At 41.5% G+C, this 24,631-nt stretch overlaps 1 protein-coding gene across 1 annotated transcript in view; it reads right to left on the bottom strand.

The window, feature by feature from the left end:
• The window catches only part of ADAMTS2 (ADAM metallopeptidase with thrombospondin type 1 motif 2), a 180,889-nt gene that overhangs the window by 25,684 nt on the left and 130,574 nt on the right, over positions 1 to 24,631 (bottom strand). Inside the window, exons 5-10 of the mRNA XM_086758550.1 lie at positions 21,537 to 21,620; positions 10,676 to 10,832; positions 9,694 to 9,799; positions 7,888 to 8,031; positions 5,827 to 5,959; positions 4,272 to 4,385 (exon numbers count right to left, since the gene is read on the bottom strand). Of these exons, the coding sequence (XP_086614676.1) occupies positions 4,272 to 4,385; positions 5,827 to 5,959; positions 7,888 to 8,031; positions 9,694 to 9,799; positions 10,676 to 10,832; positions 21,537 to 21,620 (738 nt within the window). The remainder of the gene's footprint in view (positions 1 to 4,271; positions 4,386 to 5,826; positions 5,960 to 7,887; positions 8,032 to 9,693; positions 9,800 to 10,675; positions 10,833 to 21,536; positions 21,621 to 24,631) is intronic.

Raw genomic sequence — 24,631 nt, 5'->3', positions numbered from 1 at the left:
CTAATGAGGAAAAAAAAAGCCCTGGGTAAATGCAAATTGTTTTCTTAGTGGAAGACAAGATGACTTCTTGCAGTCTCGCCTATTTTTCTGGCAAACAGGACAGTCCAAAACAAGTGCAATTTCCAGGAGAGGAAGCTTAACTCTCTTGCAGTAAAACATTCCACTGCTGTTTTCAGCAGTTCTTTGAAACAACTGCTGCGGCCGCCAAAAAAAGAGCCAGTGTGTTCCTGTGGGCTTAACGCATCTGCAAGTTAATTTTTCAGGAAAAGACAGATCTCCCATGGATATCTCTACCTATTTTATATCAGGCAGCAACTGGCAATTCTCCTGTCTCCTCGCTTGACACCCCAGTTATCTACCAGGTAACCCCTCGTGCGGCATCACGGCTGGTGGCCCTCAGCTCGCCCTGCTCTCCTGAGATCGTATCAGGCAAGGGTGACTTATTTATTTGTATTTCCCATCACACATAGGCTAGCCCGCTCTGTTCCATCTGTTTGAGAATAATTAGTTGCAAGGGATAAACTGAAAGCTCTAACACTGAAGTCTACCCTGAGCCAGCAAAAGTTTCTTCAGCGGAGAATCAAGTACTCGCACTGTTTCTGTGGTGACTAACACAGCATACACTTCCCCATCTGTCTCCTGTCTCGGAGAGAAGCTGAGGTCAGCTTTCTCAGTGGGAAATTATCTGGATTGCTTTGAGTACACATTAATGTTTTCAGAAACCTTTTTTCTCGGTCCATTTTTCTTCTCAATAATATCTATTTATTTCAATATTTAATCACTCCCTTCCTTTCCTGACAGACTACAAAAATCATTCCAAGTTTGACTCAGATCGTCTCATTAGCATGGTGCAAGTGAAGAGAATACCTGCTAAGTTTGTGCTGGATCCTTGGTACACCAGCCAAATCCAAGAGCAACATCAGCTCAGCTGGCAGGGGCCGGTACCAGGCTCTCACCTCTCTCCGAGAACAGAAACAGGAGAGACTCAGGTGGTGCGAGCCTTGGTGTCAGTCACCACAGCGAGCAGATGGACTCTAGCATGCGATCTCCTTGCACGGATGGCTTTTGGTTTTATTTCTGTCCTGTGGAGAGCAGTTAGCTACTTCAGCCGATGTAAATGTCTCCTCAGAAGAGGAATAGGTTAAAAAAAAAAAAATCCGAACTAAAACTGATGATATATTTCTGAAGGTTGCCTGGCTTCAGAAGCCTGAGGCTAATGGTGGAACTGACAGAATTGTATACAGGGAAACAAATTATCAGCTGAAAGCATTTTTTTTTTTAAATGAATGCTATGCAGAGTTAAGCTTTGCACAGTTAAGCCTCGTCTGCATGGTTTACTGTAGCAATTTATGGAGTGACTTTGACTTCACATTAATACTCTGACCCTCCACGTGCTTAACTTTTCACACCGGAGTTACTTCATGGAAGTTAATGTGACCGTTCAGACACAGAAGTAGTTGCAAGTTGCTGCAACATTGAAGCTTCACAAAATTGACAGAAACTTCCCTCCTGCTATTGAAAACTCCATCTAGTTTAAAAAAAATCAGTCTGGGAGCAATACAAAATACTCTGTTTCCTTAGGGATTCTATAAAAAGAGTAGTTTTCTTCTCTGGCTGGGAAGCTCCAAGAGAATATTTTATTTTTCTGTCCCTAAATCCAGTGAATTATTAGTTTGCTGCCAATTAACATAATGGTCCTTCAATGTCTCCATTTGCAGAAGGAGATTCATTTAAAAGTTTTGGAAATGACAGAACCTCACTCTTTTGGCAACTTATTTCAAATAACCCCAGGCACAGAAGAGCTTACATACATTTGCATCTATTTACATCTATAGGTATGCATCCATACACACAGCATCAGAAAGTCTGATCTTCCTTCCGTTTCTAAGGGCCAGTGCCTAGGTCCAAGACACAGCTCGGGCACGCAGAAGCGTGGTCCTTATCAGCGTGCTTTCCTCAGTCAGGAAGGAGGCAGCTGGACTGGGTTCTCCTCAATGCCATCTGCTAGGTTTGGGGAAGCGAAGCGACCAATTATCAGTTATGCGAACACCAGGCTTAGGTGAGAACATCGACACGCCATACGCCGCGTCAGTCTCCCGAGCATCGCTTTCATTTCTGGCATTCAGTCCCCTCAGCTGCTGCAAAGCCAGGATGTTTCTCTGACACATCAGCAGTGTTGTGATTGGTTTGAGCTTAAAATAGGCCCTGGGAATTAGTGGTATGAAACCATGAAAACTGCAAGTCTCTAAAGTGGGAAACAAACAGATCTTTTTGAACCAACATCTTTAATTGCTTATGTTTCTGCTCTTTGTTTTTCTGGCATTATTCCAAAGAAAATAGTAGATCAAGTTTGAAGTTATGTTCCTTTTCCTCATGTGCTCATGAGGTATCATAAAGGACACTGCCACACTCTAACCGAACCCCAGCTTTGGGCAATATATGCACGTTGCAGTCCCTGTCCTTTCAGGTAAGAGTCTCCAGTATTGTCCAAATCAATGAAGAGAGTGAACAGGGGAATGGCAAATCAAAGGCAGAGATGAAATGGAAAGGAACAGATGGAAAAGGACTGATCTGATGTGCCTGTATTAAAACCACCAACAACTAATAAATACACTGTTCAAATGTTGAGCTCAGATATACAAAGACAGTTGTATAACCTTCATAACTCATGCTATTAAAAAAAAAAGTTTAGCTCAGACTGCTAAGCCTTATCTAACAAAATGGTTTTCATTTTATATAATTTTCTCAGGTTCTCCTCAAAAGTTGCAATAAGTTTATTTATCAAAAAACTGGGACAGCTCCTCTGGGAATAAAACAGTCACAGCCCTATAATCTACTGAAACTTCAGGATGTGCACATACTCTCTTGCATCTCCTCTGAACTAAAAAGCCTGGCTGTCTGCACAGTTTGCCGAAGCCTTGGATCCCAAGTTCCAGTCCAGAGAAAATTTTTACAGCTGAGTTGCATAACATCCTAATGGTTATAAGTTCTTTTTTTTTTTTTTTTCCCCCCTCATTTCTGTTCAAATACTAATATGAATGAATAGCTTGGGGAAGAGGGTGATGCAACAAAATGGAATAAAACAGTATTTTTCTGGGGGTTACATGAATATTTTTAATGCAAAAATAAAGATATTGAAAAGTTAAGCCAAAGAAAATGTCTAAGATTTTGGATTGTAATTTTAAAATACATATATATTTAAACAAGAAACAAAGCTGTGATAACAGGAATAATCTAAAGAAGAGAAAACCAGAAGGGAGTGGTTTATATGGAGCATGACTTGCTAGGGAATTAACTTAGCATTACATTATATTTTCAGAAAAAAAGACATTTCAAAGCATAGCAGCAGCTGCTAATACGGTTCATTTATCACATAAATGATGTCATCCACCAGGTTTTACAAAACATCTTTCCAAGCAGCAACATCTTCCTCTCCCCCTCAGTCACTGCATCCAACGCCCAGGGAAGCCAGACTTTTCCAGCGGACTTCAAAGGAGTTGGAGCTCAGATCCGCTACGAGCACAGCGTGACCTCCGCAGAGGATAACTGAGACCTGACACAGGTCCAGTGTGGTGGCCAAGGGGTCAGAGCTGCCTGAGCCCTTGCCACCTCATACCTTCCCGCCACAGTTTCTCTTGCCTCCCCTGGCTCTCATCAAGCCAGCAAATCCACCTCTGCAAATCTGCCCTTCTCTCTTCACAGTCCCTCTCTGCCATCACATTGGCACTCTCTAGCTGACACTCAACTCCCACGTCCATCCTTTCCCACGGGGCAGCCACATCGGCTTTAGCTTGCCTGTCACCTCCAGGACCCCACTGCTCTCTGTACCTCCAGCACCAGGGAGGCCAGTCAGCACCACTACAACATCAGAGATACAAACACAACCCGCCCCGCTCACCCGACCTCACACAAGTCATGGACAAGTCTAAATTTCCCCTATTTTTGGCTCTGCCACAAAGACTTGACAAGAAGCACAGGGCAATCTACAGGTACTTCCATGGCTCACGTGAGGATGGGGATCAATGGCCACAGAGCTGCCGTGCAGGACACACCAGCCCTGGCCCCTGCCTCCTCCCCTCACGCTGCTCAACAGCCTTTTTTTTTTTTTTTTTTTTTTCAGTCATGAGTCTGCCCCACATCGCAGTGGATTTCAAACCCTCCAGATATGTTCTTCTCTTGTTCCCCTTGATCTTAAGGAGAACATCCCCAAGTACACACAAACACATATGAACATACGTGAGCATGCGTGTACACGCAGGACATGCTCTCACCTTTCCTGGTGCACACATGGTCCCGTCCAGCGGAGGCCCTTTCTTTGTTTTGCAGAAGTAGGGGTTCTCAGGGTGGCTACACCACAGCTGCTTGCAGGGATCAAACGTACGGAACTGAAACACAAGAAAAATCAGAGCGGATGATGCTTCGAGAGAGCTTCCACTGGAAACTGCAAGAAAAGCTGCAGCACAGAGGGGTTTTTCCTTTCTTAGCTGGAAAATGCCAGCTGTTATTACTGACTTCTCAGGAACATCGCGGTGTCTGTGCATTGAGCATCTCTGAACTGTCACACAAAATCATCAGTGACTTTGAAGTGAGATCCCACCTGCATTTGATGGAATAAGGTCAGGCAAAAATAGTTTTACACTAGTGACCACAGGCAGATTGTTTCTTTGGACAGTAAGATACACACTGCCTTTTCTTACAGTTTGTCCAAATGTTGATGCTTAATTTGGTAAACACAACAAAAAATCCTTGAGTACTCAGGGGAGAGGAAAACGAGCTGCTCAGACTGTAGCTCAGCTGCTGCAATCACCTCCTTTGGAGGACAGAAATCTGAGCTCAGGACTCTGATCCATGAATAAATCAGCATTTTACCCACAGCGCAAGAGCTGGTGCAGGAGCCACCACACAATATACTAAAATGTGATGTCTGGACATCCTTTCTGAACAAAGGAAAATAGAAAGTCTCTGTCTCCCAGGCTCTGGAGAATGGTAGTAAAAGACGACACTCTTTAGCTGGGACATTCTTCCAAGGCAGCGTCAGTGGGAACTGTGTCAAGACACAATACTACAGTTGACGCTTTAAAGGTTCTCATCCATTATCCATAAACACCACTGGGCACACATATTCCTCAAAATGGGTATGAAAGCAGAAATGTTCTGTGCTAGCAGCTGCCACATTAGGTGAAAACATCTCTTTCCAGTATTTGAGGAGCTGGAGGTGGCAGGCACAGTTCTGCTGCAGAAGACACTGCTGTCTGAGGCCAATCCACCGAAAACTGCACTAATCTTGTCTTGCTTTAAATTTAGACCTTGTTTCTTGTTTTCCTGGTACAAGAGAGACAACCATGTCATCAAGAGTCCTCACAAGTTGCTCTACTCACTGTCACGTGTATTTTCTCACGCTAGGCATCAAAATGCATCACGCTTCCCATAAAACTGGATAATAAAAGCATACTGCCCTGTGTTAGCACTACAAGATGTGTCACCAAATCCATCTCCTTCACACTTGGTTGGGAGTTTTGTAGTAAAATAACTAGCTGCCAGCAATAGGAGTCTCAATAATGCAGCAAGCTTGTTTGCTTGAAGTCTACAGCTATTCATGAAACTACAGAATAATTATTTCTGTAACTCCAGTTAAAAAAAGAAAAGACTTAAAATAACTTAAAATAACATATTTGTCAACATTCAGTTGTTATTCCTTGCTTACAGCTACGAGGGCACAACATCTTTTCTTGTGGGCTTCACGACACTGTCCCTATTAGGGACATTTCAGAGCCATTTACGACGTTCCTGGATGAGAAATAGCAGAAGCCAAACTTAAGTACTCACAGCTGTGCACATCATGTAGCCCAAACCAAAATCGAAACGGCACTGCTCATTCATGGAGTAGTGAATTCCTGGCAGCTGGGGAAGGGAAGGCCAGTCGTGTTCAAAGGGATCATCACGCAGACAATCGTAGGAACTGCAACAGGCAAAAATTACAGTAACAGATGGGGCTGTGAGACTTGCACAGTGTTTGTGGTTTCGTTGCCTTTCTATTCCAAACAAAACAGAGCCTATGATTTCTCAGACTCTGGTTGTGAAGAGCAGCTAATATTGCGATTATGCTCACATCAACTTTATCATGTTGCATCCACCTTTAATGGATTCTCTCTATATTTTTTCTGAAGCCCTTCCATTGTCATTCCCATTTAGCTTGCAGGTAAATTCCTATCGTCTCCAGGCTGCTTATGTGAAAGGAATTGAAAGAAGAACCCACATGAGACCAAGAAGAAAAGAAAGTTTAATTAATTTTCCATTTGTGGAATTTCTTGCTGCCTGCATCTTTCGGGTGAAGTTTTAGAAGCAGAGGCCAGGGTAACCATCCGAGATCACCACTAAGCTTGCAGTTTCCCCGTGTGCTTGCTGAGAAGCAGTGACTCATTTACTAGCATGTGTACTTTCCTGCCTGCGTTAAACACTCCACTTTGCTCCCTCTTTCTCCTGATAGCTCTCAGCTCTTTGCACAATTGGTACAAAGTTTCCTTTCTGTGTGATGAATACGGGAGCTTCTCCTCTTGTCCTAAGTTGTGAGGACAGCCTGTAACGTACTAGAACCACGCTTGAATAAGTCATATGGAGGACAGAGGACTGATGCCAATACCACGGAATGGTTAACACGGCATAATCGTCAGTTAATTCATGAGACACGGTTGACAGTTTCTCTGAAATGTCTCTGAGTTATTTAACAGGCATGAGGACACCACACAAGAGTCTATTCTGGCTATCATTCATGTTGTCTTGAAGATATCAATAGTTTAAAGTGGAATTTTGAGGTTAGATTTATTTCAAAGCGAACCATAGTTCTGCTTTATTACAAGATGTTTCAAAATAACTATGTTTACAAGAACATAAGGCAGCCCTCTAGGCCAGATGATTTTTATTTAATGGCTAAAGCTCTAAACAATCTTGCTAATTGAAACAATCACACTTCCCTCACAATATTTTTATTCCTTATGGCCATACATAAGACAGCTAAGATAATAAAAATATTGACAAAAATGCTGATTCAGGTTTACTTCATGTATCTTGCTGCATTTTTTCCTACTAATTTTCAGTTTTTCACTAGGTATCCTAGTAGTTTCCCCATATTTTTCCACACAACTTGCACATAAAAACAAGGGAAAGATTTTTTTCTATAAGGAGCAAAAACACGATCATAAACACCAGAGTTTTTCAGAGAACTCCAGCACAGGTCTGGCACCCAAAGTTTCAGGTTCAAAGGGAAGGCAGGGACATGGATGAACCTGTTTAAATAGCTTTTACATTTAAGGTCCTTCATGGAAAAGTAACAACTGAAGAATTCATTCTAGAACCACGCTCTTTCTTTAGATATCTACTAAAGCTGAGAAAAGCCTCGAGCACTTAAAGGGGAGAATTTCCTCTTTAGGCAGCACCATCTTATAATTGACAGGTATGATAAGCAACAAATGGTCCTTGAAGCCAAATCTGGTCTCTGTAAGACAGACACCACCCTGCTGGGGAGCATTGGCACTCCTCCAGCTAGAGGTTACATCAGGGAGGGAGGAAAGTTAGCAACAAGATTGGCAATAGTATCTCCTCACAACCCCTGAGAGGACAGCATGTGTACTATCAATGTCCAGAAAATGAATAGATGTAAATGAAATTAGAACAAATTAAAATGGACTGAAATAAAACTAATTGAGAACTTGTATTATTATTTGCAATTGACAGGAAAGCATCTTGTTCCCACTGGGATGGGAGGAAGGATTCTTCATGTGTTTTCCTCAGCCCCATAATTAACAACAGGATAAAGCACAAAAGCTTGATGCAGAATTGCTCTTACACACTTCCTAAATAAAGGAGAGAGGCTGCTTAACAGCTACTCACTGGAGATATCGATTCAGCTCTTGCTGGCTGCAACGAGACCAGTGGAAGCGATGAAACGCGGCTTGCACGAGGGGGGCCATGATGCTGCCCAGGCGGACTTCATCCCCACATCTGTTGCCTTGACCGTCGTGCTCCATGCCTAAACTGCCCCACACAGGAAAGAGCCAGCACAGTTACATTGCAGGTGAACTCTGAGTGCCCAAGCACTTCCACATCCCAAACATCACCAGTGGTTGATTGCAACAAGGTTCTTACATCTCATGACCCTTGTCCACAGGAGCAAAGTCAGGAGAAATAAGCTAAATAGCTCATCTATAGTGGCTCCCACATAGGAGTATTGACCCTGGAGAGTACTTTCATGTGATTAGCTTGATCCACTTTCAAAACAGACTAAAAATGTCGTCTTTTGATTTCTGTGCACATCCACATTTGCGAATTACTACAGCTAAATGAATCCGTTTCTGGATTAAGGATCTAGCCCACCCTCCAGGACTATTAACAGAAATTTATTCATACTCCAATCTGAGCTATTCAGGAGTTTATCTAACTTTTTAAAAAAATCACACCTTAGCTTAATTTGAAGTCATTTGCAATTACAGACAAGTCCTTTGCATGGAAAAAAAAAGGTGCCACACTGAACGCTAGTCTAGACTAGCTGCTGCTATTGCCCAGTAGCAATCCCACATTGTTCAAATGTGAAACAGCCTGGAAAGTGTTTGGTGCCTTCCAGAAAACTACTTCGAGTTACAGATATTTTAAAATTTCTTTTTGGCTTTACTATGTGTATGTTTTCTCCTTTCCTTTGTTAGGATCTTATATTGCCTTTTTTTTTTTTATGTGCAGTTTGACTCACATGGGCAATATCTGTCTATAATTTAAAGCAAACTAACAGATTGGGGCTGAATGTGATTTGAGGGATTACAAACATTCTTCAGTGATGTCTGTTTTAAAGCTCATTGTGTATTCTTTTTAATCCTAATTCAAAAAATTCTGGAATCAAATACCATCTGGGTATCAATTCTATGTCCCTGTCTAATTAAGATACGTTTACAATGATTTCAATAAACTTTGGCAATTTTTTGTTTAAAGCCCTTAATAATTCTGATTAAAAAAAAAAAAAAAAAAAAAAAGAGAAAAGGGCCTGTAGGCTTTCTTAGAGAAAACAGAATAGATTGAAACTGTTCAGAAAAAGCCTTCTGGGAACTGTTGTTCTACCAAAGAGAAAATGGGAAATCAGCGGGTGCTCTCTGCAAACAGGGAAACTAAAATCTTCTGGGAGAAACCAAAGCTCTGACAACTGCTGCCTGGTCATTGGTTCTAATCACATCAATAAGTAAAATGATTGCCTTTTTCACATGAAATATATAGAACAGTTGTAACCTGAATGCTTGGCACCCTGTTTCTTTACAGTATTGTACCCTTTACTAGCAGTAACATATTCGGATGATGTGCTTATTTAATATGTTGGGTTTTTTTCAAGAATAATGTATTCCACCGACTCAATGAATTCATAATTCATCCTTATGAGTACTTTACATTTCCACCAGGAGACTATAATACATCATTCAACCTACTCTCACAGCAGCCCTGGAAGATATTTTGGTATTAGTTCCTTTTCCCATTTGAAAATACCAAAATGTAAAGCTTACTTAAGATCATAAAGCTCTGAGAGAGCGGAGACCTGAAGCCAAAGCCAAACCTGGATATTGTTTCTTAACATAAATTGCATCTTTCCAATGTCATCAGTATTTGTCAGTGCCAAAGACATTTTAAGGTAGGACATAGGATGTCCACAGTTCTACTCACACATGTCCAGTTTCATGAGCCACCACAAACGCAGATGAGAAACCATCTTCATGGTTGAGAGTGCAGCTTCGAACAGGATGACACATTCCAGTAACTGGAGCATAGCCTGCGAGAAATACCAAGTGTTCCAGAAAATGAACAAGCATGTAAGGGCAATGTGGTGAGAAGCTCTAGGACAAACATCTGTCTTCCATTGTGACACAAACACAGTTGAAGTGGTCCTCTCAAGAGACTTCTATCCCGAACATTTAATAATGTGCTCTCTCATACACAAAACAGATTAAATCAACCTGTTGAACAAATTAAAACTATATTCCTGGCTCATCAAGAAAACTGTTGTCACTTCCAGGAGCATCCTGCAATTGCCTTCTTTAAGTGCAAGAGACATGAGGGGAAAAGGACACCACATGCTGCTGTGTTGCAGCTCACGGGGAGCTCGGTGCAGTTCCAGTCCTCAGAGAACACGTGAGCAAAGCCCCAGTTCCTGTGCTGACAGCAGATCCAGCCAACCCAAAAGGAACGGGAAACCTCTGAGATTTATCCCCTTCAGTGAACAAACCTGATCTCACAGGAGGCAGAGCCCTGAAAAAAGGAAAAAGTGGACAGCACTTGGCCTTGCCATTCCAAACCTCACCATAACAATATTTCTTGGCAATCCTGCTGGAACACAGCAACAGCTTTGGAGACTTTTTAAACACAACATCTATTCTTTATTCTTTGGACATTTTCAGGACTGTTTACATACAGATCCCATTAGCTTGGCTTCAGTAAGAGTAAAGAAATGATCCGATAAATAATCTCACCAGTAAGGAAGGATAAAATAATAAGTGAAACAGTTACAACTGAAATGGTCCTATGCAGAGCTCTGGGGGAAAGAAAATGTTGACCAAAACTAAGCAAAAGAAACACAATTAAACTTTGCATAACGAGCTTTGCTAAGTGATGAACACAAATGCAAAACAAAACCTGATGCACATCTTACCTTGCATTCCAGATGGACCAAAATCCTGCCTCGTGAGAAAGATGGCGTGGTCGTGATATTCTGCATGGCCAGTGTCAGGTTTCTGTTGCAAGTAGGCCCAGCGACACACGTTTTCCAGACTTTGCGAAGGGTTCCCAATCTCTATCAGACTCATAGACTGCACGTGCACAGGAAAAAAAGATACCAATAGTCATCTATTAAAAACTTGGGCAATTTTCTTCCCAATTTGTTCAGGCACTTGACTAAACATCTCATTTCCATTAAAAGTCTGTTCTTAATAAAGAGACAATTACACTTCAGAAACAAATTTTACCACATCAAGAAAGTAAGAAAATAGCTAAAGTTCGCAGTTAAATACAATTTCTGCATTTAATGAGGTCTAAGATACAACAAAATAAAATTAAGGACAATAACAGAAGAAAAAGATGGGTATTTTAATTACAAAACTGTTGTTGTATTGTGCACTGTGTGTTACTATTTCTATGCCACCCTGGCATCAGCTTGCAGCACCACGTCCAGCCTGGATATAGAGTTTCAGACGGAACCCTGTCCCTGCTGGAACTGCGGCGGCTGTTGGCCAGTGGACACGAACCCAGCGCGGGGAAGGGCAACACCTAAAGGGCAAGGGAAGGAAATGGCAGCAACGGCCAGCAGCCTGCCCTGGTTCATCAGTCGCTTTTGTGGTGATACCAAGCTGTTGGAGCTGTTTTGTCAGACCTTTGACCATTACTGGATGTCCTACGAAGTGTAAAAACTAAGTCTACTTTCTTCAGCTGTGTACTTTCAGACATAGACTCTCCCAATGACTGTCTAAAATTTTAAAGTGAATTTTATTAACCCTTTCCACATCCAAAGATTGTTCTGAAGGTAGCACACGTAACTTTCCACTGTGGTACGCTATTCTCCCTATAAAAAGCACATCGCACGGGTGCTGCGCCAACATGGCTTAGCCAACTCAAACGAGCTAACACGTGTTAGGTGTGGTGCAAAGGACAATTCTCTTGAACAAGAAAGAGAAAGGTATTCTAAAACCCAACTACTACATTTGCCCTTTTTGAAATAGTACTTTCTTAACAATCCCAGCTAATTCTACTTAATGCTGTGCATGGCTAAGGCTGAAGAAAGCTTATCATATGTGGGATGCTATAAAATGTATGACTAATTGACCCATCCCAGGCCTTCCAGGATTTGTAAGAACTACATATGTGAACTCTGGCTTTTCATTTGCAAAAAGTACATTACCATGACAACACTGTAATCATAACAGAAACCACTACAATTTAGATGCTATACTGTACTGTAAGCATTTGTCATTCCAAAAAACTTAATGTAGAACAAAACTTAGCCTGTGCCAAAAATAAGAGAGAAGTAATATAGTTTGTGTTTAAGTACAGATGTATTTGATGTGTCCTCTAATTGAGTGCATGACGGAGTACACAAAGTATTGACTACATAAAAAAGAAAATCCTCAAAGGGTTGTGGAAGAACAACTGGAAATGATAAAAGAAAAGTCTGCCAAACTGAGGTCTGATTTTGGCAAAAATGGGATATTAAAATTCTGCAAATGTTCAGAAAAACAAATTAATAAACCAAATAGAGGCACAGTTTGGATTCTGATACCACTGTGGAATGAAAAAGTTGTAATATAATCCCATGCTGGATCATACTGCTTCCAGCCATAATTCCCTTGGAAATTGAACTAATAACTGCATTTAAATGGTGGGACAGTTGTGATGCCTTTATTACATCTTGTATATTTATAAGAACAGACTTAAACAAACTTTGAGTGACTATTACAGGGTAAAATCTTGGCTCTTCAAGCAAAAATACCATTTACTTAAACAAGATTTGACCATTGTTGAGATCTTTAGTAACGTCCATCCATGGAAAAAGAACAACAAACAAGTAAACAAACAAAACAAAACAAAAAACCTATTTACATCACCTCTACCTTATTCTCATTTCTCCAAAGCTTTACAAGAGAAATCAATCCCTTCAAGGAGCTCAGCGAGCAATCATACTGCTAGACTGAAAAAGCTAAGAACTTGTAAAATGAAGTTAAAAATCTCAAGTCACGTGTATCTTTTGCTTACAGTTCTTTGTCTCATAATGACCTCCTTCTGTACATTCTAGCAAATGAAAATCATCATATCTCGTAAGATGCATCAATCAGAAAACAAACAAAAAAAAACCCCGCACTATCACCACGTGCTTTGTTTAAGGGTATCCAAATATTTGCAAAGAAATCTCTGCATGATCAGCAAACAAACATGGAACATTAAAAAAGCAACAAATTCTAAATAACCACTGTTTTATAGCTTTCCTCTGTTATATGCCACCTCTTCCCTGTCCCCTAAACTTAAAGTTCTGCAGAGGACCCCAGCGCAAAAGCAGAAGACTGGTCTCCAGATGAACTAACACAGCGGCTTGCAGCACCTCTCTGACGAACATCAAGTCTACCAGGGATAAGATTGGTCTTCTGCAGTGTACCCAGCAGCTCCCATGCTTTGGGCACTGTGCTGGCATCTGGCATGAGTTGACAATCGTTTCCACTGTATACTGAAGTCCATTCTGAGAGCAAACCCACTGGTTCAGTCCAAGAGCATCTCAATATAGTTATTTATCAAAACAGTGATTTTAGAATTTGTCTTCAAGCAAACAAAAGGAGAACCAATCGGTTAATGTAGAGCATTGTGGGGGTTTTTTGCATCCAACACAATGGAGAAAATTAAGAATATCCCTTTGGCCTAAGAGGGAAAACTGAGAAGACACAAGTCTACAAAACATGTTTCAGCTGACGGCCCAACTTCTCTGCCAATGGCACAATTTTACATCAGAAAGGTGGCACATGTAGAACGGAGCCTTGCTGCTCTTTAAGTTGGGAAACACGGCATTCCGTAGGAAGTCAACTATTTCAAATGTCCATGTGCTACAGATATAAACAGCAAGTCAAGCTCCTGTGTCCATGAAGAGGACCTTCCAAAGAGTAAGAGGAAAATCTCAGTCTACCTGCTGAGCACTCAAAGGCCGCTGAGCACTAATCTGGCCACTAATTCCTTGTTTTTCTATACTGTAATTTACCAGCGTGAAAAGATAAAGCCCCTTGATTTGTAGCAAATTTTCACCCAAATTCCCACTTTCTGCAACTTCTCAAGGATTTTTAAATCAGAAAGGCTCCAACAGTACTAACAGCAAATACTGCATGGCCGGGGAATGGCCGACCTGGGGTCCGAGTCAACCTCACTGTGCTACATAACCGCACTGGTTCAGACCAAAGAAACACCTAATCCACGGTCCTCTCCTGACAGTAGGCAGTCCAGGGAAGAGAATTAGAGGAGTGCAAGTATAGCGTAGTATTTGCCTCCAAATAGCCTCCAAGGTTCCAGTTGTCTTTGGATCAGAGACTTCCTGAGCCAGACATGTCCTTAAATTGAATTTTTATCCACTTTTTCAGCTGCCTCGCCTTTAAAGATAAATGTTGCTGTCCTGCAAGAAAGAAGCTTAGGAAATCATGGGACCAGGCACAGCTTGTTACTGGACAGGGCAGATGTAATGTTTTGGAAGGAAGTTGTCCAAAAATTTACTCTCCTAGAGAAATCAGATTACGCTTGATAATATTTTCTGTTGGAAGTCAGCAGGGAGCTTTCATCCGACTCAGAAAAGCCCAGCCTCTTATTAAATGGATAAAGCAAAAGGAGAAAGAGGAAAAGAGACGGACTGTGTACACTAAGATGACCTGTAAGTAAAGGTAAAATCCCTCTTTGTCAGACTGGAAACAGAAAGTTTGGGGGCTAGTAGGCTGCATACGGAGGAGAGGTGTAGGTGTTACTGTTGGCCAGCAAAGGGCCCACACTGCCAGGAACACGCAGGTCCTGCAGCTGGCTGGGAGCTCAGACCTGGCTGGGAAGGACCTCTTTCCAAACAGGACAGCAGGCCTGTGGAGAGCATTACTCAGCTGACCAGCAGGAAAACTGCCAATGGAAGGAGAAACTTTCCTTCTCACAGCAAGAAAAGCAAAAAATCTGTGGGCATTTCAGAGAACTGTTGATGGAAACAGATGGAGACGTTGGCCAAGAAATGGAAAGACCTCAGCTGGGAGAACATCCTCCATAAAAGGAGACACCACAGAGGGTTATGAGGACAGTTTGCCCTAGAGAAGCAGTCAAAATCCCTGCTCTGGGAAACTCAACATCTACTAATGCCTTCCATTTTTGTTCTTTTTTTTGTTGTTGTTTCTGCCTTCATTTATTCTCTACTCCCTCTCTTCTTAGATGGAAGCAGCAGAAAAAAAAACTAAACAAAAATAGAAGACAACTGAGTTGCAACTACCATTTGTACAGAGAGGCAAAGCAGGGCAGTAAGAAATGGTTGAAAGTCATTACTACATAGATGCAGAGGCCTTTGAGCCTTCATTGCTACCTGTCTTGACTTTTGGGAAGTTATCAGGACGATGCTCAGTTCTCTGTTATGAAGACACTGAAGAACAAGTTGTTTATGAAGCCGACTGGAAGATCCTTCAAATACTTGTGGAAATTGTTCGGAAAGTAAGAAATATGTCAAATCTTTTTTCTTTAACAATTTCAAATACAAAGTTATCTTAGAAGAAACACTGCAAAGTCTACCCAAACTTCTAAAGAAAGTTCAAGTTGCCAGTACCTGTGAAAGACACAGTGGTATCACACATAGAATGGCAGCTTTCCTTAACCAACTATTCTATTTATCTGCCATTTGGGTACAATTTTGCAATGGTGCTGATGAGCAGAACACAAGAAATTCGGGCTAGTCAGAAGCTTGCTGGAAGAGGACCTTTCCTAACTCATCCATTAGGTGGTGCTCCAAGAGTACCAACCGAGAAGGCTTTGCTGCTCCTCAGTAGCTGTAGAAGGAGCAGGAATATGCTTCACTTGATAGGCTTCAAACTATGGTAGAAAAAGTTGGACCATAATAGTGCGCACATTCAGGAAACAATTTAACATCTGACTTTCCCTTCTTGAATGTGTAAAGTCTCTGCAAAACACATTGTTTACATCACTTCTGCTTGGCACCTCTATTGTTCATTATATATTGGATTAGAACTTCTATATTTTTCTCAGCCTTAACAAGACAAGCAATAAAATAAATAAATGCAATTATCTAGTGTCCATGGTAACCAAACTAACAAAAATAGCTCATTCAGCAAACTGTCATTTTGCATTCAGAGCATTTGTAAAGATTTCTTATGGCAGCAGTTTGTAAACATTTTTCAGTCTCTAATTCTGTATAACTGTAAGCAGATCAGGAATACAAAGTACTGTTTATGCTATCAGCCAGCTCTACACTCTTCAAGGTCCCACAAAACACACTGGGAAATTAAGTGCTGTGAGTCTAATACACAAACAAGGCAATTCAACTATTCACAGATTAAAAATAAGAGGGACAATATCTCCTCTCATCCTTAGCCCTACACTAAACACATAAAAACAGTGCAAAAATATGAACAGCAGCCAAAATGTTATCTAATGGGTAGGTTCTGGCCTTGCAACTTAGCCTGTGCAGAATTGGTTACTGGACATGGCCAAAGGCTGGGATCAGGAACTCCATCTTCAGACATGATTGCATAGCACATTGCAGGATTACAGCTTGATTCTTGCTGATACTTTTGGGTCTTCTGCATGTACCAATGTCAGTGGAAGACACTCTACTCACACTAGTAACCTTCTAATACAAGGAGAGGCTGGAGAAGAGGAGGCTCAGGGGGAATCCCATCAATGTATATAAATACCTACTGGGATGGGAATAAAGACGACCGAGTCAGATTCTTCTCAGTGGTATCCAGAGAAATAACAAGAGGCAATGGGCACAAATGGAAATAAAAGAAATTCTATTTAAATACAAGAAAAAAAAACCTGTAAGAGCACTCCTATAGGTTTACTGTAAGAGTGGCCAAACATTGTAAAAGATTGCCCAGAGTGGCTGTGGAGTCTCTGTCTTTGCAGATATTCAACACCCAGCTTGATGAGGTCCCAAGCAACCTGCTCTAGGTGACCCTACTTTGAGCAGGGGAGTTGGACTAGATGATGCCCAGAGGTCCCTTCCAAGCACAGCTGTTCTGAGACTCTAACATACAGCTAACAACTCCCTTTGTCTTGCCAGGCACAACTGCTCTCAGTCAGTCTTTGCCTCTTCCCAGGACAAGGAGAGATGAAGGGAGCACTCATCCCTTTCCCTCAGCAAAATGGCAAGGATGAACACCAGATTTAAGGGATAAACCTGGCTTGCACTTCCACCTCAGCTGTATCACCTGTGCCACCCTCCGGGAAACAGAGAGAAGAACCTGGCTCAGACCAAACCACCGCTTTCCATCCTGCCTGAACCAAGAACATCTTCGCTGCTTGCATCAAGTTTAGGCATGAAAAGGTCAGATGGCAGAGATAAAGAGAGCACCATGTTATGAAAAGATCGAAGGTAAAATCTTGTCCCAGACGAAGGCAGCAGGATCTCTGCTAACATCTCAGAAACATGCAATTGAAAAATCCTTCTCACCTGAGCAGTCCTGTCCTACAAGATTGTAGGCATCCACCCCATACTACCTTCTTCCTGAACTGCCACCTTAAAGTTATTTGGGTTTTCTTCCATCCCCTAATCTTTTTGAAAGACTCTCTGCCTTGGTGGTCAGCTTCCCCTTTCAATTCGACCAAGTTAACACATGGCCAGAGCACAGCCATTTGTTCTGGGGCCAATATTGGTTTATAGCCAACGTGGGTTTTCTCTCCCTACAGGTTGCCACCCCAGATGCGTACAGAGCAGACACAGCATCCCTCAAGTCTATCCCACGCTGTTCCAGTCTGAATACGGGTGACTCAAGCTGTGCATGTTGCTCCAAAGGAGAGTTCAGGGGTGTCTGCACTGCCACGTTTCCATTTCCCAAGAAATAACCCTCATAAACCCTCAGGTGGCTGCATTTATTGAAATATCTGCAGTTCCTGCAAAAGTCTCCATGAGACTTTTTTCATTACTAACTGTCTTAATCCCACCCATCCCAGCTAACGTGTGTGCTTTTCTCTGCCCTATGCAAGGGCAGCTCATCTACACACAAAGTCACCATTGTCGATGGACAGAACGTGGGGCTGGAGCCAGGAATTTATGAGGTCTTATCCCCAGCCTGCCAGTGGCCATCCGTGTGGCCTTGGAAAATAACACTTAACGTCTTTGGTTTTTTAGCTGTAAAATGGGAATAATAATCTTTATTCATCCATCTCAAAGAGGTGATGAGAGGATTTTATGCAGTGCTCAGGATTTAAATGTTTCCAAACAAATTTTATAACAACTAGTCAGGCTTTTTAAATCCATTCTCAGCTCATTTCTTGCCACCTCCTCTGCACTTGGTGATAGTGGTTGCTTTGCTTATTCCCCTGAGTATTCTAGAGCTAGCTGGATTACAGAGCTGTTACAACAAAAATAGGTCTAAATGGAATAATTTGCCCAAACATTGAATTATATTCATCTCAAATGTATCTGCAGTTTGCAAAATTTGGAACCAATCTTCCTACTACTGAAGTCAAAAAGGCAAAAACAAGCTAGCTCATCTTTTTCCCATTTGAAGAAAAATGCACCGCACATACCCTGTTTACTGATTTGCAGTATCCCATCACATCAAAAAAGCCTGTGATTGGGAGTCAACGTAAAGAAAATGCAGAGAAACGCACACTAACTTCCAAAGCCACCGCAGATATAGAGCACTCTTTGCAGAACACATTCTTCTGTCCTACTGATGGAACTGATAAATGAGCAGGCAGCAGCTAGGCAAGGTCTAAGCCTTGACGTCAGCCCCTCTGGTACGTCAGATAGTGGTGTTCATTTATTTGAAGTGTTACAAGAAAAGTGAGGAGTCAAGAAAGGGCTGGTAGCTTCAGCACACCTACCCCAGACACATCTCAGCCACACGCTGCCCTCTTCTCAAACACATTGCCCAGCCAGTGTCCAAGCCTGGTGCTCCTGGGAAGGTCTGGACCTGCCATACCCCCAGTCTAAGTTCAGAAGTAAAACAGGGTCACATCTTTTGGACTTGCCCCAAAAACATGTGATCACCAAGGAACATCTTCCATTTCTTCATTTTAGCAGGGTAATTAATGCAATTGCTGAAATCATTGAAACTTTTGGATGTACAGTTGCCTGTGTTTGAAAACGTTAAAAAACAAGTACGTTTTAAGGAGTGGAGTACCTTCAAGGAAGAACCACTGAAAAGCTGGTTGCTATGCAACTCCAACATTGTCCATATTATTCTTATCAACAGATGACATATTGTATAGAATAATATAATCCTCTTTAAAAAAAAAAAAAAACAAACCACAATACAGTAAAGGCTGTTCGGGGTGGAGAATTGGCAATAGCTCCAAGTGCTGTCATAAACCTGATGTTGATGGCACATACTTCATCAATTACAGAACCATAATGTAATTATTATGATTAGTTAAATGGCACCCTTGATAATATTTATAAATTGCCTACAATGAAGCAAATGAATCTGAAGATACCAGCTACATGCTTTCAAAAGAAATGCTTACTCAAGCAAGACTGGGATAATATTTTCATATTGTGAAGCCAAGCAGGCTGCTTCATTCATGCACTGCCTTAACTTGGACATGCACCCTTCCTTTTATTCTGTACTTTGAATATGTATTCCTAAAAATTGTTAGTGCTCCTGTGTTTCGGTAGGATAGTAAAATACTGAAGATTTTGTTCTAATTCCTCAGAACAGGTTCAGAAAGTAAGAACTATATACCTTGTCTCTCTGCTTTTCCACTGCTAAATAGTTCCAACTCCCCAAAGAGAAACCTCACCTTCTGCTCCCTGGTATCATTCCTCTGATCAGGAGTTTTAAAAATATGAACATTATAAGATGCATTCTTACACAGGCAGGGCATGCAGGCCCCCACACCATCACATGAAGGAACTCTGAAATGACACCTTTTACATTCATATAACTTTTTTTTTCAGAAAAACATAAATTGCCTTTCATGTAAATAAGAATCAAATACAGAAATGCAAGAAAAATTATCTTCATGGTTATTTAGGGCAAGCTTGTGATACTACAATTATTCCACTTCATGCCCTGTTGAAACCAGCAGGATAACTCAGAAACTAAATAATCATCCACTGCAGATTAGGGATCTAGAATCCAGAATTCACAAGCAGATTACATAGTGCTACCTGCAACGGCTATTTTTGTGATGTGGACAAAGACCTGCCAAGAAGTGAAGGTTTCCATGCTCCACCCCACTCTCCTCTCTGAAGTTTTATATGAAATCAATAACTTTCAAATTATCAATGGACAACACTTTGTTCTTCATGAGAAAATAAAAATTCTTAATATGAAATGAGGTCTACCATGGCTATTGTCTGCCATGAGAAAAACAGAAGTTAGCAGAGTTCAGACTGGTGCAGATCTATAAAGCTAAAAGATGGACGTGCATAACAATTACAAAATATTTATGAAATAAAGATAGCAAAGAAGTGACTAGCTCATGTGCTAATTCTGCTGGTTTCTACCACTGCTGCAATAACGGATTTTTATGAGAATTATTAGTCAATCTGCAATCCCTCAAATTGCTGTCATTGCAGCAATCACAGGGATATTTCATTTCTTTTGTAATTTTATGTTAACTACACACACCATGAACTTCCGACCACAAAATGGCAAACGTGACCTTTATAACCTTTTATTTCAGGACACACATCTGATTAAGCTTATCCAAACCATTTAACTATATCATCACCTACATCACTGCAGGAAGAGCGGAGATGGATCGGTGTGTTTAGTTCGCAGATGAGGAAGCTCCGACAGAACCATTTATCCCAAATCCAGGTAACCAGTCTCCAGCAAAGTCCAGACTAAAACTCGGAGCTCCCTCATTTGCACCAGGGAGGAAAATTCTCAGCTAGTGTCGAGCAGGGTAAACTGGTAAAGGTCAGTGGAGCTTGACCACTGACAGCATTTCAGCAACTTGCATGAGCATACACGGAGTCTTCCAGAACCCACGTTTATTCCACCCACGTGCAAATGTCAGCAGCTCTGGTCACAGAAAGGGACATTAGATTTTAATGCTCTCCTTGGAGCAGCTGGGCATGCTGCTGTACTAGAGAGCACACTAAGATCGCCTGTCCTTAACCAAAGCATTTATCAACACAATTTCAAATAAAACAGCTTGTTTCTGTTTCCATGGAATTTAATGGTGATTTGGCAAAAATAGGACGCAGGTACTGAGCAGTTCAATACTTTTAGCATTTCATTCCTCTTTACCCAAGTTTTGCCTGCAGTGTAACCCCTCACACAGAAACAGCAAGAGAACGCTCGGTATGCTTGATTACAGACTTGATCTGCAGAACTCTTGTCTTCTGGCCCCTATCCCACAGAACTCGCGCTTAACTTTAAGCACATATGTAGTCCCTCTAACGTTAAGCCCAAGTTTAAACGAGTTCTTGGAGCGAGGCTATAGCCCTCAGCATCTTGCAGAACCGATCTTGCGTTTATTGTTACTTACAGACAGTTCTACCACAACACTTTGTGTTTTCTTTAGGAACCAAAATGTTCACTACGTTTCACAGATCATTCCAAAAAAATCTGAAAAGATAGACTGTCAGAGCTAAGTAACAACTTAAAATGACACAGGGAAAACGCAGAGGAAATGGAATTTTTTTGAAATGTGAAGTTCAAATGATAATCAAATACATATAAACATAAAAGTTCTTTATATTCATAGACTGGTACGGAAAATGTATGAATTAAAATACAAAACCATACATGTCACCAGTAACTACATTCTTCAAAAAGAATGAAGTTCAGAGATACTGATATCGTCCATTTAAATTAACCTTTGCTTACCTTGCCGTAGCTCAGCAGGATTATCCTCACCAAGACAACGTTAATGTGAGCACCCAGGGACTCATCATGATAAATTTCATTAACCTGCAAAAGAGTTCACCACTTTAACCACGGTGCTGGCAACGAGTCACTGTGAAAGCAGTGATACAGCAGTACCTTTTATGCACTCTCATTAAGTCAAAAAGCACTTTGTGATCATATATAAACTGGGGAAAAGTCCACAAATGCAAGAGGGAATGTTTTATTTTCTAAACTTTCAACAGGTTGTAATTCAGAAAATCATTTAAAATCAACACATCATCAGAGACTTCATGTTAACAGGTATTTAAATGCCAGTCAAAACGAACCTATACGCACCATGGTACACCTACAGAACGCAGCTGAGCTGATCGCAAAGCTACTGCTGTGGAGAAGGAAGATTCCCAGCTCGCCCTGCTCCATCCCAGCTGCGTGTGCCCGCGGGAGCCCAGAGCACAGTAACCCAAGCAAAATCCTGAACAGCTTTTCTGCTGGGCAAGGCCATGCGTAGGGAAGGGGACGAGTGAGCAGAGGGACAGCACGTCTCTCCAGAGAGCCGTTTGCTAGATCGGCTCTGCTGCACCCCATAACTCTTCCATCTGGGACCCATCACATCACACTCCGACAAGAGGATACGCTCCCTCAAAAAGCACGGCCGGCCGCATGGGCTGGCTTTCTTGTGTGTCAAAACCAATCAATGTTAAACTCTGCAAGCTGAACAAAAGCTACAAAACGCCAGCAAATTAAAAACTGTCTTCTTTTTTATACTGGAGCTGCATAACTGAATGTGCACATGGGGAAATCACCCTAGGAACACTGAAAAGAGAACTGTAAATATTTAGAGTGGGGAATTAAATGTGGATGTATGAAGATTACTGAGGAAACACTGCTACAAACAAGTCAGGTAAATATTAACTGCTGAAGAGGCTGATTTAGGTCTTCTGTGATGACGACTACATGAGACTCAGCCAAATGGCAGGGGTTTAGCTTTACAAATTAGAAAAGGCAATTTCCCTGCAAGGGAATTGTCTTTCCTAACACCTCTTTCCTTTTTAAGGTTGCACCAAACTGGACTGCTGTGCTAGCTGGGCTTAAATTTCATTTATTTCCACAAAATAGATTCATTACTACAAGGTAATAAGTAACTTTCAGAAAACTTTTCATTAGAAACATCGTAAATAATGTCCTGTTTCTTCAGTCAGCTCTAGTTTTAATGACCCATCTTTTATCCCTGTAAAAATCATTAAAACTAAATACATCAGCGAAGGTTTAGCTAAGCAATCTCCACTGACATTTTAAAGTGAATTTGAATTCATTTTATCAGTATCTTTGGAAATGAGAGCCTCATTTTATGTCTTGTAAAAGCCCAAGTTTTCAGAAGTCCCGAGCGTCCTGTGCCGATGGTTCCGAGGCAGCATTGCCGAACCGCGGCTCCAGGAGCAGACTCACACTCTGCAGCACATCTGCCCGGGCACCCAGGGAACATGCCGTGGGATGCCCGGGATCCAGGCTCGTTATCGGTCGATGAGCAGATTCTTCGCTGGAAGATGCGGGCGAGGAGCCCGTGGCTATGACTGGCTTCAGGGGCCACTATTTTCATTGCAGCGTAAAGTAGCTGATCCATTCAGATCTGCTTTGTAACACCACCTCAGGAAATTAGAGTATTCATTTGCATGCTTAAATAAGACTTTAGAAATACTAACTTTATCTTCCTACATTTAAAATATCTTTTACTTTTACTTTGAGGACCATTACTGAACGCAGATAATAGAGAGGTAAGATATAAACACACATTTTGCTTTACAAAAATTATTTCACCCAGGAAAAAGACCCTTGCGTGGCGTCAGGGGAGGCAGGGATATTAATTTACCTCACTCTGTGTAGTGGGAAGAGAGTACGCGCATCAAGGATAGGAGGCTGAAATAAGCTGTAAATGACCTATACATGAAACAAGTACTGAAGAAAAACTCCTGTGTATAGAGGACAGTAAACACAGCATGTAAATAAGTATTTAATTAGTTCAAAAAGCATAACCCAAATTGCTGCACACCGCACTCTCATTAACTTCCAGAATTTAACCTAAGACTCTTGACAATAGTTGAGTAACAGAACAACCGTATCACTGTTGCATGCCAAAATGAAACTTGGCTTGAAAACGTTGATGGAACAGAGCTGAAACACTGTTTGACTGTTCATGCAAATGACATCTCACAAACAAACTGTGAATGAACAGAAAAGCACAGGCACTGTAAAAAGCTGCGTGGTTCTCTCGGGATCCTGGATTTTCTGCAAGACAGTGGGCCAATTCAAAGCTCCATGTCTTGCTTTCATTAACAAGGATGAGTCCAACCCTTCTTCACACAGCAGCTGAATTGAACCCTCTGCACCTTTCTCTAAGCTAAACCATGGCTTTACTGGTAGTGTCTCACTGCACACAGATAATAAACTGAAATAGATGCTTTGCCTTTTTTTTTCAGCATGGCCTAAATTGCACCTATTTGCTTCAGGAAGTTACTAGAGATAGGAGATTCAAGTGACTGAATGTTGTGTTCTCAAACGGTGCACACACCGAAAGGGCCTCCACAACCCTCAGCTCAGATTCTCCAAATTTCCACCTGCCATTTCCATGGGAAAGCGGAGTCACGCTAACGCAGTGCACTGCACAGGGCACAAAATTGCCAACCAGCCTGTGGAATCAGAAAGCTCTGGGCTCTCACCCAACACAACTGCTGAAATATTTGTTTCAAAGCTGAGATAATCAGACCATGGATAGTATGTTCTGATGTCTGTGTAACAAATACACACAGGTGTGAAAATGATTAGATAGTACTTTTATAGCACTGCATCTCCATGTGCTTTAGTAGGACATCCTGGTTCACATCAACGCAAGAAAAATCAGAGCTGATCTCCTCTTGTTCTTAGATCAGCAAGTCTAAAATTATGTTGCTGCACAGGAAAAGAAAGTGTACAAACACCATCCCAAAATCACAGGTCCTGAACTGAAAGCAGTGAATGCATTAAACCTTGTTAGACGTCCTACAGCGATTCAGCATTTATAGAGGGTGATGAAGAATCTG

The sequence above is a fragment of the Chlamydotis macqueenii genome, chromosome 14 (assembly GCF_036417535.1).
Source record: "Chlamydotis macqueenii isolate bChlMac1 chromosome 14, bChlMac1.mat, whole genome shotgun sequence".
NCBI lineage: Eukaryota > Metazoa > Chordata > Aves > Otidiformes > Otididae > Chlamydotis > Chlamydotis macqueenii.
The sequence above is the reverse complement of the archived record's forward strand: the minus strand, read 5'-3'. Positions and strand labels throughout refer to the sequence as shown.